This window comes from Momordica charantia (genome assembly GCF_013281855.1).
Source record: "Momordica charantia cultivar OHB3-1 chromosome 4 unlocalized genomic scaffold, Mcharantia_2.0 BLBB01000004.1, whole genome shotgun sequence".
NCBI lineage: Eukaryota > Viridiplantae > Streptophyta > Magnoliopsida > Cucurbitales > Cucurbitaceae > Momordica > Momordica charantia.
The window spans coordinates 22195450-22210695 of NW_028275162.1; the positions used below are offsets into that span (position 1 = coordinate 22195450).

The 15246-nt window shown below is 34.3% G+C and overlaps 1 protein-coding gene across 4 annotated transcripts; it reads right to left on the reverse strand.

Annotated features, from left to right (window-relative positions):
* Positions 1 to 583: 583 nt before the first annotated feature.
* PRMT6 (protein arginine methyltransferase 6) lies at positions 584 to 14230 on the reverse strand. 4 transcript variants are annotated; one of them, XM_088122864.1, is made up of 14 exons: positions 13873 to 14011; positions 13241 to 13328; positions 12652 to 12717; positions 12225 to 12293; positions 9703 to 9738; positions 7712 to 7777; positions 6849 to 6917; positions 6646 to 6723; positions 6006 to 6084; positions 4747 to 4841; positions 3142 to 3226; positions 2574 to 2767; positions 1160 to 1278; positions 584 to 1061 (listed from the first exon to the last, which is right to left on the reverse strand). In XM_088122864.1, exons 3-14 carry the CDS (start codon positions 12679 to 12681, stop codon positions 1019 to 1021), a joined length of 963 nt encoding a protein of 320 aa, XP_087978990.1. In that variant the 5' UTR covers positions 12682 to 12717; positions 13241 to 13328; positions 13873 to 14011; the 3' UTR covers positions 584 to 1018. The 4 variants fall into 4 exon arrangements, 3 of the variants coding, with proteins under 3 accessions (XP_087978990.1, XP_022141585.1, XP_087978989.1); XR_015790294.1 differs by lacking the exon at positions 13241 to 13328 and having other exon boundaries at positions 1160 to 1250; positions 13873 to 14230; XM_022285893.2 differs by lacking the exon at positions 13241 to 13328 and having other exon boundaries at positions 13873 to 14225.
* Between the last annotated feature and the right edge of the window lie 1016 nt (positions 14231 to 15246).

The window sequence follows — 15246 nt, forward strand, 5'->3', positions numbered from 1 at the left end:
GTGGCTCAGTTACAATAAGATTTTTAACTATAGGGATTCCCAAAATGTATTCTAACCAACAAGAAAACATACTAAAAATGGGATCAGAAAACAGAACTTATCATCTTCCTGATCACAAGAATAAATAATCAAAGACTTTACAGGCAAGCATGCCCTCAAGTTGTCCCTGAAAAGTGAAATTTTTGGAGAAAATTATGAACTGTGGTGTTAAGTGGAAGAGCAATTTCTGGTGTGGCATACTTCCATCCCACAAATCCACTTGCTGTCCCCCAGATTGATAATACAGACCAACAACTGCCCACCTATCTTGTGTCATTTTCTACTTTTACAAGAAGAAAATGAAATCAATGATACACTAAAAAGATGGCATGGAATTGGATGATGCTCTTTAAAACCATAGATATAAAATTTAAAGTATATGCATCAAAGACATGCACGAGTTCCCAATAATTGAACCATTAACACCACCTAAAGACAAACTTTGCTTCACACATAGAATTCGAACACTAGCAACGAGCAAGCTCGTGTGCTACTCTGTCGATCTGAGAGATATTTTGAATAGCAGGGAGTACAAGCTAGAAGATAAAAGAGAGACAATATGAACTTGTCATTTAAAAAATAAATGGTGGGAGTTCTACATTCTCTTACATGATCGAAAATTTGAATCAGATCCATCACTTGACCTATAATTGTCATCTCAAAGTAGCATTACAAGAAAGAATAAGAATTCTTAATGGAGCCCTGTATCTAACTTAGCCTACATCTTTCACCAAGGAGAGACAATATGAAGAAGAAAGCTAATCAAGCAATCGTAAACAAACACGGTCAGCAGTCAACTGTCTCTAAGGTTTTCTGGTATGTAATCAACCAGACCAGCAGCTTCAAGACACTTCAAATTCTAAAAATGTTAGTTGAGCAGTAATTCCTAGAGTTGCTTGAAAAATTACCGTTTCAGGAAGGTCAACCTTGAGAAGACTCATTGAGGCTTCACATCAAGAAACAAAGCAAAGAATAGATATCATCGCATCACCGACTCTTTTACAAAGGACCGCCCACCAGAACTGCAAGATCAAATATCAAAACCAAAATGAGATGGATGCATATCAAAGCAGTGGCTGGAGAAAACGTTGCTAAAATAAATGTATGACATATAACTTACACATATTCAAGGCGAATATTCATGAACCGACGGTTTTCTTTGCTTTGTGATAAAGTAACTGAGCCTTCAATTATTTGGTCTTGTTCAACCTCTAATGGGTCATAAAAGTAGATTAATGTCTGCAAAAAGTAAACAAGATTGAAAAGAAGAAATTTATGAGACCATAATATTGTAAAGAACAACACACAACGCCAGAAAGTTAACTAACCATTTGCTGGTCAAATGATTTTTTTAGGTACAACAAATGTGGGGTGAGTTTGGACCTTTGACCTTGAGAAAGTAAAAAAATATATATAAATAACTTTTTGATAATTGGGAGTCAGAGTTTTGCACCCCTATGTCCAAGAGCACTTGCGACTGCCCAAGGTCCGGACCCGTGAGATATCAAGAGTTTTTAGTATTAAGCTCACCAGAAAGTTCGTAATTGAGATCTCTAAGCCGGTTAGAGATCCCAAACCCTTCTCAACTAGGCTGCCCCTTGAGGGCTCACATGCAAAAAAAAAAATTACGAAAGGAATTCTATAAGAAATTAACACTGTAATTACAACAAAGCACGTTACGGCAGGGATCTTATAAGAAATTCAGGCCCTAATAACAATGAAGTAAATTTTTTTTTAACTAGAAACAAATTTTTCATTGATAGATGAAAAGGAAGAAAAATGTTCAAGGATAAAAATTCCTAAAGTAATTGGAAAAAGGATTAAACAGCCAAAAAGAACCAAGTAAATTACAGAAGGGATTCTATAAGAAATTAACACTGTAATTGCAATAAAGTAAATTACGGAAAGGATTCTATAAAAATTAACATTATAATCGCATTGAAGGAAATGACAGAAAGGATTCTATAATGACTTCAATCGGAAGAACTCATGCAACGTATTAAATGTCCTAAAATTGCTAGCCTTGAAAAATCAAGAAGATATCAATGAGGAAGCAGTGGCCAATTTCAAAATTTATATTCCATTGACAATTTATGATCTTTTAAATTAAGCTTGTTTCTCCTAAGTTAGGGAAATTGGTAAGTTGTTCTATACTGAGATAGATATAAATCTTCTAGTCCTTGTAGATTTTCCATTACTCGGTTGGAAAGGAATAAGCATTTTAAAATACAAATATATTGGAAAGTAGTTTGAGTTAGAGTCCTATCCGATTGCTGATAAAAGGTGTTCAATTTTTAGATCTTGGACTTACTCTTGTATCTACGTACACTAGATGAAAAGGTTGTATTTTTTAATTTTATATCTCTGCGTAGTTAAAAGATTCTTCGTCCATTCTCTTTTTTGTAAATATTATCTTTACTTTAATATATCTTGTTTACTACACAAAAAAATAAATGATAAATAGAAGAAATTAAAACCTTCAGTCATGCAGAGAAAGATTTCAAAAATATTTAAAATATTAACATGTAAAGGACCTGCTGCCAATGGGTTGGAGGGTCCTCAGGTGCAGTGGACAGTACAAGTGCTTCATTTGGATTTGCACGTTTCTTTCTCTGGCTGCCATCATTAACTTGATTATCATCAGGATTCGATGGTATTTGACCTTGGATGGCAGTAGCAGGCCCATAAAACTCCACATCAAACCAGAAAGCAAAACCATGCAACGGAGCTGGAAATTAAAAAGAGTTTTTAATCGCACCAGTACAAAATGAAAATTGAAGAATAATATACCACGGGAAAAACTACCAATAAACAGTATGAAAAATGGATCTGTGACATGAAAAAAAATTACTTCACTCTGTGAAAATGAACGAACTAATAATGAACCATGACTAAAATATACTCGTTTGGTCTTTCTAATTAATGCAACGCCCATGAGGTCCAAACTCTACATTATATGTAAACAACACAACCTAGAAGGCTATAAGAATTCTCTACCATGTCCCGATAAGATATGCAACCAAATGAACAGGCTACAGAAGTCCAAGCATGAATGTATATAAATACACAAGTCAAGTGGCAACAATGGTGAGAGAGCTTTACCTCGCATCATTGACTTGAACCTGTAGCTTTTTGTGACAGTCTCAAGCTCGCCAATTGAAACTGTGTAGCAGTCAACATGCTTGACCTGTAAAGGTGAACAGATGATTTTAATCGCTACTCTATTTCTCCATGTCCTTTCAAGTAACTAATCAAATGAAGTATTTCTTTCAAAACCAAATATTCTTCAACTAAATTTCTCAAATAAAGTTTTTGGTCGAGTTGCTCCACTCTCTTTTCCATCATTGGTTGGACTTATGGAAAGGAACCTCCGTTCTTTCAAGGATAAGGCTAATTCTGTTGATTCTTTTTGTAATAGTATTCATGTTACGGCATCTTATTGGTGTCGTAGAAACAAGAAATTCTTTTGTAATTACAGCCTCTATCAGATCATTCAGGATTTGAGAGATTTTCTCGTGTAGTGTTCTTTGGGGAGAGGAACGTCTTGTCCAAGGTTGTTCTCTATTCTTTTTTTTGTTATCCTTCTTAATGAAGAGTCCCCCCCCCCCCCCCCCCCCCACAAAAAAAAGAGGTCATCTTTTAACCATCATGGGTTGGTGTAGTGGTCAATAAAAATCTATGTAAATAGTAAAAGAGCTTAGAGGGATTAAACCATAGTAACTACCTACCTAAAATTTAATATCTCACGAGTTACCTTGGCAACTAAATGTAGGTTATCCGGTGAGAATAATTGAAGTATGCGCAAGCTGGTACAAACACACACGTCCCTAGAAAGGACCAAAAAATCCATCTTTCCTAAATCCCTATGGAGCCATTGGTCGATTGATGCCTCGTAAGCTCCCTTGTAATGCTTGTGTTTTTTTTTCTCTTTAAAAAATTTGATTATAATTTTGTGGGGCTCCTATTATGGCAGGCTCCTTTCTTTTGCCATTTTGCAGGTGGTTTGGATTGAAAGGAAAATAACAATTTTTAGGGGAGTTGCGAGGTCTTGGGGTAGGTTGAGAGCCGATTAGATTTAATACCTCTCTTTGAGTTTCCATGTCTATTGGCTTTTTGTAATTACAAGAGTTTCCATGTCTATTGGCTTTTTGTAATTACAAGTTAGGTGTCATTCTTTTGGATTGAGGTTTGTTCTTATAGAAAGATCCCCTTTCGTGGGCCTTTTTTTATGCCTTTTGTATATTCTTTCATTTACTCTCAATGAAAGCTTGGTTTCTCATTGAAGATAATAATAAATTATACACCTGCCAGCCAAGTTAGCATGGGAGATATTTACAAGAAAACTTTTCATGACAACTAAGTGACTCCCTAAGTGAAGGCTCCACTAAAGTTTCGGCAAGAAGCTAATCAGCTAACAGCTTATTCAACCAGGTTCACTAATGCACTACAAGAGGGTTCATTTTGTTTTTATTGACACTTAAAAGGCAATATTTTCATAGAAATCACTACTATCTCCAAGAGTATCATTAACTAGAAAAGTATAAAAGGGTGAAGGTTGCTGGAAACACTTCTTTTGGTAGTATTCATTCCATGTTTATATAATTCCAAGTTGTTTTGTGAACCTAATTGCCATTTTTAGTGATATGAATTCTGGTTCACGATTTATATGATCAAACCTAAAAAAACAACGAAACTTAAAATCCTCACCACTTCTGGCCATGTCAAAACATTCTCTCCTGATATTGTCTCAATGGATGGCTCTTCAAAAGCGCACTGTTTTGCTAATGGCAACATTGCTGACACTGCATATACACCCTCCCCCCAGCACCAGAGAGAGAAAGTGAGAGAGTTTAATTTATATATTATGAGCAACTAGAATGATAGTTATCGATAAGAACACAATGGGAAGCAACAAATGAACAGGAACAACTTCCTCCATTAGTATAAACTATATGCCAAAGAAAAATGTATAATTTATAAATTTACAAGATCTGTAAGGATTATTATTTAAATAATAATAGATAAGCACAAGAAGCTAGAGGGGAAAAACAATACAGAAGAAAAGTGAAACTTAAGAAAAGGATACAATTATACTCAAAGGATCTATCATCTATATATGTTTCTTCCTCTACCATGGATCTAGACTTTTTAAAACTACAAGACCTATCCTTTTCTGCTTAAAAAAGCAACAAAAACTCTGGGGACTACTTCGTTAAGCTTGCATCTAAAGTGGAAATCTGTATGATTTGAAAATGCATATATCACATCATAGAAAAAAATGGCGATGTACTGCTCACTACTGGTGTATGGAGAAAACGGGATCTCCTCATGCTTAACAGATCCGACTCTATGATACATATTGCTTACTATAGTCAAGGATATCTGACATAATAATTCCAATAGTAAGTGAAGTATGTTATACTTTTTCCATGTTATAATGTTCTTATTTCGTGCTGTGCTAGAAGCAGACCAGTTCTTACTACTGGAACATGCCATGGAACCAAGTTTATATATGTCCATCAAGTCAGACTTATGTGGCAAAAGCCTAATTGTCGCAATCAGCGTTAATGCCCGTGCAAGTCAATTGAAATTTGCTGTAGGGAATAATATATATTTATATTTATAAGGAGGAAGGGGATAACTTTTCATAAGATTAGATAGTGTATGGCACAAGATCTAATTATTTTACCATTACCATGAAGCTGTAGGTTTAGAGAAGAAAGTCTTCTCACTAATTTAACAGATCCAATTACAGTACCTAAATATTCAACCAAGTATAAATAACTCTAGATAAACAAGTCATCTATATAAAAAAAAAAATAATAATAATAATAACCTCTAGATAAACATCTGAGACAACAGAAAACAAAACCTATGTCGTAACTTATAACTAAATACAAGAGTTCAAAACGAACACATTTAAATAACAAGAGGATATGAAACTTGTAGCTTCAACATGTACTTACTATCAATTCCATATACACTGCGCCAGAAATCAATGCTCGCACTGTATCTATCGGTGTGAGTGACAGGTGCCATGTACAACTGTGGGCAAGACAGATAAAATCAGCACCATAAAGGTAGGGAAGTTAAAAATCTTTGATGTACTCGAGTTTAAAAAACAAAACAAAACAAAACACAAGCACATGCACAGGCAGAAGCACAGACGTGCACACAGAGTACAAAACAAGCTTTGATTCCAAGTATCCAACTACTCGAGGTTTTAGCACTATCCTTTTCTTTTTTTTGTCTTATTTATTTCTTAGGATGTGGAGGTTATACATGCAAGGAGAAATCTTTCCGTAAATCTTTTCATTTTGTACAGGGTATGCTGATCATTTCAAGTTTTTTCCAACTTTGATAGTTCTTGCTGTTCTTTTCACTGCTTGTATCTTTCTTGATGAAAGTTCCATTTCACATTAAAAATATACCTGAACCACTCAGAGATTCTACAGAAAAATAGGTAATATATATGCTGATAGAGAGTTGACACATCTCATCGTCCAAGTCGATGAAAGTAACAAGCATAAAGGGACAAAAATTTGCCACCAGTATTACACAGTTACACAGATCAAAAGTGAAGATAATATAAGAAAGGCAAGATACTGTTGCATTTGATGGTAGTATAAGGCCTCCAGGTTTCAACCACCGATCTCTGGCATAAATTATACTTCCAAGCATGCTCTGCAATAGCCAGTCACCCCACTACTCAATAAAGAGTATAAAGTAAAAATATATCTTTTGTAAAAAGCATTAAGGTAAGGTAATTATAACAGGTTCAAGCTTTACAAGTTGATGGACATAATCACCTCATATAAAAGCATATATCCCATCCACTCAGAAATTATAACATCCACACCCTCATCAATTTGAACATCCTGCATGGTTTTAGGAGGAAAAAGTTAAGAATGTAATTGTCAGATCTGGTAAGAAATATCACTCTCGTATCATGATGGGGAAGAAGGGGAAGAAAAGAAAGAATGAAAGATAAATAGCTAGGAGGGGAAAAGGAGATATTCAATAATCCAGTAAACTTGACGAGTAACTTTTCCATTATCATTTATTAATAGTAGTATCATAACCATCAATCATTTCAAAAAATTAAATCATTTCAATTTTCATTCATCAAACGAAATATACAACAGGAAAAACCTCTAGAAAGTCAACGAAATTACAAATTAATTTTTTTTTCAGAATTTCAATCCCATGTCCGTTCCCCATGATAATAACCTGATACTAACACAACAGAAGAAGTAGAAAATAAGTGAACCGAGTAAATTTTTTAAAAAATTAGTAACCAAATACAAGTAATTGTACTTCTTTATCATTCAATCTAAATCTCTAATTATAAATTTAATGAGAGATTATTTTCACCATTTAATTTTTTGAAACACAAACAGAGAGATTATTTTCACCATTAGTCGAAGATTGCCCTCCTGATATTCCCACATTTTCAAAAAATATTAAAATAGAAACCTTTTCTTAACCAATTTAAAAAATAAAAGTGCAAAACAATGGCCTGAAGCAAGAAGTCAATCATTACAAGACAGGACTCCAATCATTATTTTCTTTTTCAAATAATAGAACATTTTAAACAGGTCAATTTTAGATTAGTGAAGACTCAAAGCAACCTAATAGGAGCAAAGAGACATTTGCAACTTAAAGAGCTCACCTCAACTCTACTATGCAATACAACGATTGTATCCGACAGATTATTAGCCTTAACAACATCTGAGGCCTGTAAAGAAAACAAAATCAACTCAGACGTAATATCAAATTCTGCTTCTGGCATGATTCATAGATGTCTAACTAGGATCTTCAATAAAATTACATACTATAAAAAAAAAAATAATATGACAATTAAACATGGATCAGATACTGAAATATGCATCGTAAGAATGAAACTGTGTTTTACATGCAAAAGGATTCTCATTTATAATAGATCAAAAGAAGAATTTGTAAGAACAAAGTAGATAGGCCACGAAATCTATGTGGAGAGTTAAAACAAAAAGAAATGCATGTAACACGGAAAAGGTTAAAGAATATGCAAAAGCAACATCAAACATGATGGTATGTACTGCTCAATAGGGTTCAGTTCTTCATGACATACTCAAAATAACAAGACTCTGAAACGGATGGTTAACTCATATTCCACTCATTTATACCAAAAACCTCCTACCTTGTATAGTTAACATCAAAACGCACGCACACAAAAAGGATAAAGAAAAGTTGACACAAAAAAGTTTTGAAACATTGATCAAATGATAACGGTCGTTCTTAGGCAACCAGAGTGGGGAGACCCATGCAAAATTAAAAGTCTTAACAGATATATTTTCTTTATACAATTTTATTACAAGAAACACAAACTTTTCAGTAATATATGAAAAGTCACAAGCTACATCTTTCTAAACATGACAGAAGAAAAAAGCCCCCAGAAGTGGAAAATAATTTTCTTTATACAATTGAAACAAAAAAGATCATTGATAAAAATGAAATTTACATAAACCTGAAAGGAGATTACAAAAAGACACCCCAACAGAAGGAAACCTCTGTTGAGGAGTAATTGTTGAATTTTTTCAATTCATTTCATCCATTACTTATAAAAACAAATATGTATAAGTTTCTCATACCAACTCCTTAAAATTATCTATTCTTTCAAAACTTCGATTAAAAATTAAATCTTATGCACAGTAGCCATCCTATTCCATTAAAAAAAGTTACAAGAGAAGGCTACTCTTTGGATGAACATCAACGGTCTTATATTTGGATCATATCGAAAGAAAGGAACTCCAGAATTTTCAAGGATACTGAACATTAGTTCCAACGATTGATAGACTATTATTTTTTTGGCTTTATCTTGGTGCAAAAATGTAAATCCTTTCAATAGTTACAATTTGAATTCTCTCATATCCAATTGGAGAAGTTTTTTGTAATTTTTTTTTTATATTCGTAAGTGTCAGGGCCAGCTTACGAGCACCTTGACTAATCTCACAAGGCAACCACCTCACCCTACTATATTTGGTTGCCTAGGTAACTTGTAGGATATTAAATCCTAGGTAAGTGGCCACCATCGTTTGAACTCATTCCCTCTAAACTCTTTGCTATTTACATTAGCCCTTAATCTTATTGACCACTAGGCCACGCCATAATGGAGAAGTTTTTGTAACTTCATTGGATAGGGTTTTTTTTGTATATTTCATGATATCAATGAAATTTGTTTCCTATCCCCCAAAAAAAAAATTACAAGAAACAAAATATTGATAGTCCACACCATCAACTATTTCATTTATAAGCAGTGGAGGGTTCCAATATTCCAGTCACTGAATTATCAATTACGACTTCTCAAGATCAAAAAATCATAGCATAAACCCTATCGTTCTATTATCCCCAAAGAACTTCCAATGCTACAACACTTCTGTAACTCTGTTGTTTCCTTTGGATAATATCTACTAGTAGAAATGGAAAATATAATATATATACATGTAATAAGGGATAATTGTGAATAAAATTAACTTAGGTGAGGGATATTACAAAAAGACTTTTCAGGAAGCAAAAATGAAGACAGTGGTAGCTGGAAACTCTTTGGTGTTAGAGCCCAAACAGAAGCATACTATTTACAACCATAATAATAATTGAAATATTAATATCATACTAGAATAGTACCTGCACTGCTATGTCACTTGCATCAACTGCATAAACCTGAAAACAAAGAGAGATACAATAAGCATTAAAGACTGTTGTGAAATAATAGTTGTTACACCAGATCCAATTAACAAATCAAGATTTTTTTTTTAAACGAGAAACCTAGCTTTAATTAAGAATAAACGAAAGACTATATGTGGGACATGCAAAAAAACAAGCCCAACAAAAGCAGATCCATCTATAAGAACAGACATCAATCCAAAAGAATGACACCTAACTAGTAACTACAAAAAGCCTTAGAAACCAAAATCCAAAAAGAGGTATTAAATCTAACCAACTCCCAAATTTTCCCTCAAGACCTCCTCAACTCCCCTAAAAATTATGTTATTCCTCTCAATACACATAATCCACAAAATGGCAAAAAAACAAGTCCGTCATAACAGGATCCCTATGTCCCAAAAAGGAGGGAACAACATCATATGACCCAAAAAGGAGGGAACAACATCACCTCCAACATCGCCTTGCAATCCCTATTACCAGCCCAAGAAACCCCAAAAACCTCCAGGAACCAATTCCAAATATGTTGGGCAAACTGACAACTCCACAGTATATGATTAATGTCCTTAGAAACATTTTTGTAGAGGACACACCAGTGAGGGCGGCCTAACAACAAAGAAGAATATCTCTGAATACGTCATGGTATTAACTTTTCTCTGCTAAACCTACCAAGTGAAGAACTTTATCTTCTTCAGAATTTTTCCTTGCAGAAGGAGAGCAATGAGGTGTTAAGGGAGAGCTACGGAACATTTCGAATTTCAAAGATAAAAGAGGAACTACAGGTGAAACTCAAAAAGGGGTTCGAGGCCCAAGAATGAAGGTCTTTCCTCCCCTGCATGAAACAGACATCCCCTAGCAAAAAATTAACCAGCAACCTCCCTCACCTACCTCTCAAAGACCAACAGAGACCCACAGAAATAGAAGGGGAATTCCCCCAAGACTCCAACACTAAGGCTGCTAAATGAAGTTCCAACATATGCAGCTAAAATGGAAAAAAAAGAAATGTGATCTTGACTTCCCTCTAACTTTTCATTGTAAAATAAAATTCCAAACTATGCTGCTAATAAAGTTCTTCTTTGTTCTCCGTTGTAGAAAATAGAAAATTTATATCAACTATGCAAACTTTCAACCATATCATACACATTACCCATACACATTACCAACCAAAAGTAATTACAATAGCCCATCATCTTTCCCTCTTCTCTCTATACTTTCTACCTACTGAATTGGGAGAAAATTGAGTTATTTGGGCCCAGGAGGATTGACAGGGCGAACTGCCAGTTTTCGGATACGAGATCCAATTAATACCAGGTCCAATATTTGTCTTCCTTTAAGAAAAGTATGTTGACATTTAGAACTTGCAGAAAGAAGTACCACTGTTAGACGTTTTTGTGAGATTCGTTGTAATTAGTATGTAGATGCATACATGTTACTAGGAATATAGCCAAAAGTCTTTCACCTTCACCATTTAAGCTTTCTCCTCTTTCATCAAACATATAAAATGCTTTTTCAAACTCGATATCAATTGACCAATCTTAAATAAATCTTGAAAAAGTTTAACAAAGTCTAGTTTCAAAAAATTTCAATAGAAGAGAGCTCTTGGCTGTAAATACCTTTTAGGGGAAAGGAGATATAAAAGCTGAAGAAGAATCGATGGATGGATCAAATATAGCTTAGTCACATGTGAAACCCATATTTCTTCTTTTTTAACCAAAAAAAAAAAAAACCTTATTTCTTCTTTAAGCACCATTCTTGAAATTCCTACTTAATCTTCACTTTCTTCTCCCTTTCACAAGCTAGTAAAGATCTTTCTTCCTCTGCTTGATCACAATCAATTCTACTCCTTTTATAAATTTTGCCTTACTTTTAAAAGCGCATTCCTTCTTTTTAGTACTCAAATATTTTATAAACACCTTTAAACCTTTTAGTTTCTGCATTAGCCTAAATCCTACCTAACACAACCACTAACCGCCAAACACTGATCTTGCCCACCAGCCTTCAACCAACTTTACAAACTTTGATTCTTGCATCCAACCATTCACAAGCCAAAAAGGAGGATGGCCCCATAAAAAATTACTAAATTCTGACAAAAAGGAAGATGATCTAACACCATTTGCACCTTTTTTATACTTTTGGTTCTTTATACTTCTCTGCCCAAAGTTCAGAAACTAAAAACATAACAAGCTTTGACAGGAACGGGAACTCCCTCATATTCCACGTAAACTTTTCATTTTCTAATAACTAAGTAGTCTTTAATGGAAAAGAAACAATGAAGTGGACTGTTGGTAACTGAATTTGAGGGAATTAGAGTTAAAAGAGAGATGTCTAGAACTCTAGAGAGAGATATCTAGATAAATTCAACCAATATTAAAAAATGCAACTACCTCAGGTCCACCATTAGGAAAGGTAGTCCAGGTATTACTTTAAATTATATTCCATTAAAATATTTGAAAAAAAAATACACATTTAGACACAGCATAGCTCACCCGCCTTGCACCAGCTTGAGCACAAAATATGGAGAGAATTCCAGTGCCACAGCCAACATCCATTACAACCTGTATTCAATTTAGTAAACATCCATTACGTGGCAAGTGTTGGAATATATTTTCAGAGTTTTTGGTGTTTCTTGGGCATCAGAGATAAGAGGTCAATCAGCTACTTCGTGGAATGAAATCTAGAAGTAAAGCGAAGATATTGTGGATAAATGCCATAAAACATATTATTTGAAATTTCTAGTGGATTGTGTCTTCTCTAAAGAAAGATGTCTTTTCTTTATCCACATGTAACCTTTCAATTATGGATGAAAATTTCTAATTCTTTTATTAGGGAAAGAAACAGAAAACTATGATAAGAAACTATTTCATTAAATGTGTGACAAAGAAACAGATTTTATAACCAGAAAAGAAATATTACTTTGCCAGCAATAGAACTCTGATGCTGCATGATTGCTGCCCTATAAGTTTCAGTCCGTACGCTATCCTGAAAAAGAGATTTCATAATATCTATCAATATAAAGGAAGTAATGGCCATAAAATTTCTAAATCTACACACTTGGATGTTTAACTTGATGTAATTCTTTCTTTTTTTTTTATAAATATTAATATATATTCATGATTCATAAAACAACTCAAACATTTAAACAAAATTACTCTTAAATACAGTCAAAAGACTAATGTAGATAGGGTAAGGATTTTTCTGGGCACTTCAGAGTGTTGAGCCATATTCTACTATGAAAATCCCGTGAACTCCAACTTGAATTCTTTAACCTGTTTATTAACGAAACCGTTTAGGACAGAGAAATAGAGCAGTGGCCCTCCCTTTTAGCATAACTTGATAACACTGTTCTTTCTCTAAACCAAAACACTAGGCTTTGGAAGCTTATTCAACCCAGTTCCTTCACCATCAGCTCCTTAGTTGGTGCTCTTACTCTAAGGAGAATACCAAGTCTCAAGATCTTTGTGTGCATATATGAAAGAGATCACCAAAAACTGTTAGGTCTTACATTAGTCCGTCTTTCTTCAAGGTACTAAAACCAATGACGTTGTCTCGAAAAGATATTCTACATGCTGCCCGAGTTCCATTTGGTATTCCTTTACAAGACAAATGAGGAAAATTCCAAGCATATATAAGAGTCAAATTGGAAAATGGGCCAAATAGTCCAGGGCAAAATTAAAGGGATTTTGAGATTATTGGTTCAAACTCATGATAGCCACCTGCCTGAAACCAAATATGGTGAGATGCGTTGGGGTGGGCATGAGTTAGCCTGAACACTAACATATATAAAAACAGTCTATAAACAGCCTAAAGTCTTTAATTGCGATGATAGACTCGTGATACTTCTTAGGGAGAAGGAATGTACAGGATCCATTCCTATTTTCACTAATAACATCATTCCAAAAAAGGCCTCGAAACAACTCATACATAACACCCTCTCTGCTAATGTTCATGCTCAAACTTCTTTCACACGAACTCAGTCGAGAAAACCCGATCATCCCCAAAGTTTCAGCACCCACAATACTGTTTCGATAACGAAATCCAAAAAGTTACAGAACAAATCAATGCAGTAATTTGACATCATCTTGCAAAATGCATCAGTAATTCTCCCAAATAAAACCGAAAACAACCGAAACAGACCTTGATCATTTCTTCATGAATACCAACGTGAGAGTAAGAATGGAAGTAAGCCATGTCAAAGTCGGTACAAGGAAGCCCCTCCACTTGCTTCGGCTGTTTCTCTTCGGAAACCCTCACTCCGCCACCATTCGAGGACCTGCTGCCTCTTCCCCGGCGGGGCCGACCTTTCTGGACGGTTCCCGGCCGCTTATCGGAGGAAGAGCCGCCGGGTTGCTGGTGGTAGCCGTTAACGTGGCCGGAGTTGGAATACATTTTCCGGCTTCTGTCGCTCTCTGTATTGTAGTCTCCAGTCGAAGTTGGGATTACAGTAGAGTAATTCTTGGGTTTCTTTGCACTATAAAAGCGAAACAAGAAAGGGCGGGCGGCTCCAAGAGATTGAAGTATTCTTCTTTCAAACGACATGTCGAATTGGAGCTTAACACTTTTTCTTCTTTTTTTTAATAATTAAATCCAATTTTTCCATTTCTTTCTTTTTATTTATTTCAACCTCAACTTTCATCAATTGGGCTATGTTGACGTTGGCGTGTTTTAAGAAAGGTTACCAGCATCTTATTTTACTAATAAATAGTGTATGAATCGAGTTATTCTAATCTTCATAAAATTGCACGAACTTTTTCTTTGTTCGATAGGTAAGAGTGGCGCAAGGATATTCAACAACAAAATTTTGAACTAGAGTTGTTACGATGATTATGCCTTAATTTCTGTCATTAGATTTTCCAAATTTAGTTAAATGTTACTTTGTTAAACATTATTAGGTTTCCATTTACATCTATTTTATATTTCCTAAAATTTGTAGGGTATTAAAATTAAACCCTATTGTGCTAAAAAAATTAACCATATTGTTTCAAATCGTTAAACTTTATTTGGCAACATTAGTGATAAAATATGCTTACTATTTATCTTGAGATTGAAGGTTCAAATTTTCGTTCCGTAAAAATATGGTAAAGATGACTATTCCCTTCATTGAGATTGGAATGTTTAATATTTCATCTCACATCTATTGAACTAAAAAAAAGTAATTCAATAAGTGTTGTTGTCTAAAAAATCATTCCAATTTCCAAACTCATTACGAGAGCATTGAAGATCTATAAGATTTCAGTCCAATAGGCGCCAACTAAAATAAAGAAGAGTAGAGGAACTCATATTCGTAGAAGATAACATGTCGGAACGACAAGAACGAAGAAAATGATCAAACATTGAAAGTCTTTATGAACTTGTACATGTCCAAATTTGAGCATAATTCAACTAATTAAAACATAAATCATAAATAAATTTAAATATCAAGACCAAAAAAAGGTCAGGGTTATAATAATCCGATTAGTTGGGAAAAAAATTATTAATCCAACACAACCTAATGCAAACGTTAAATTATAG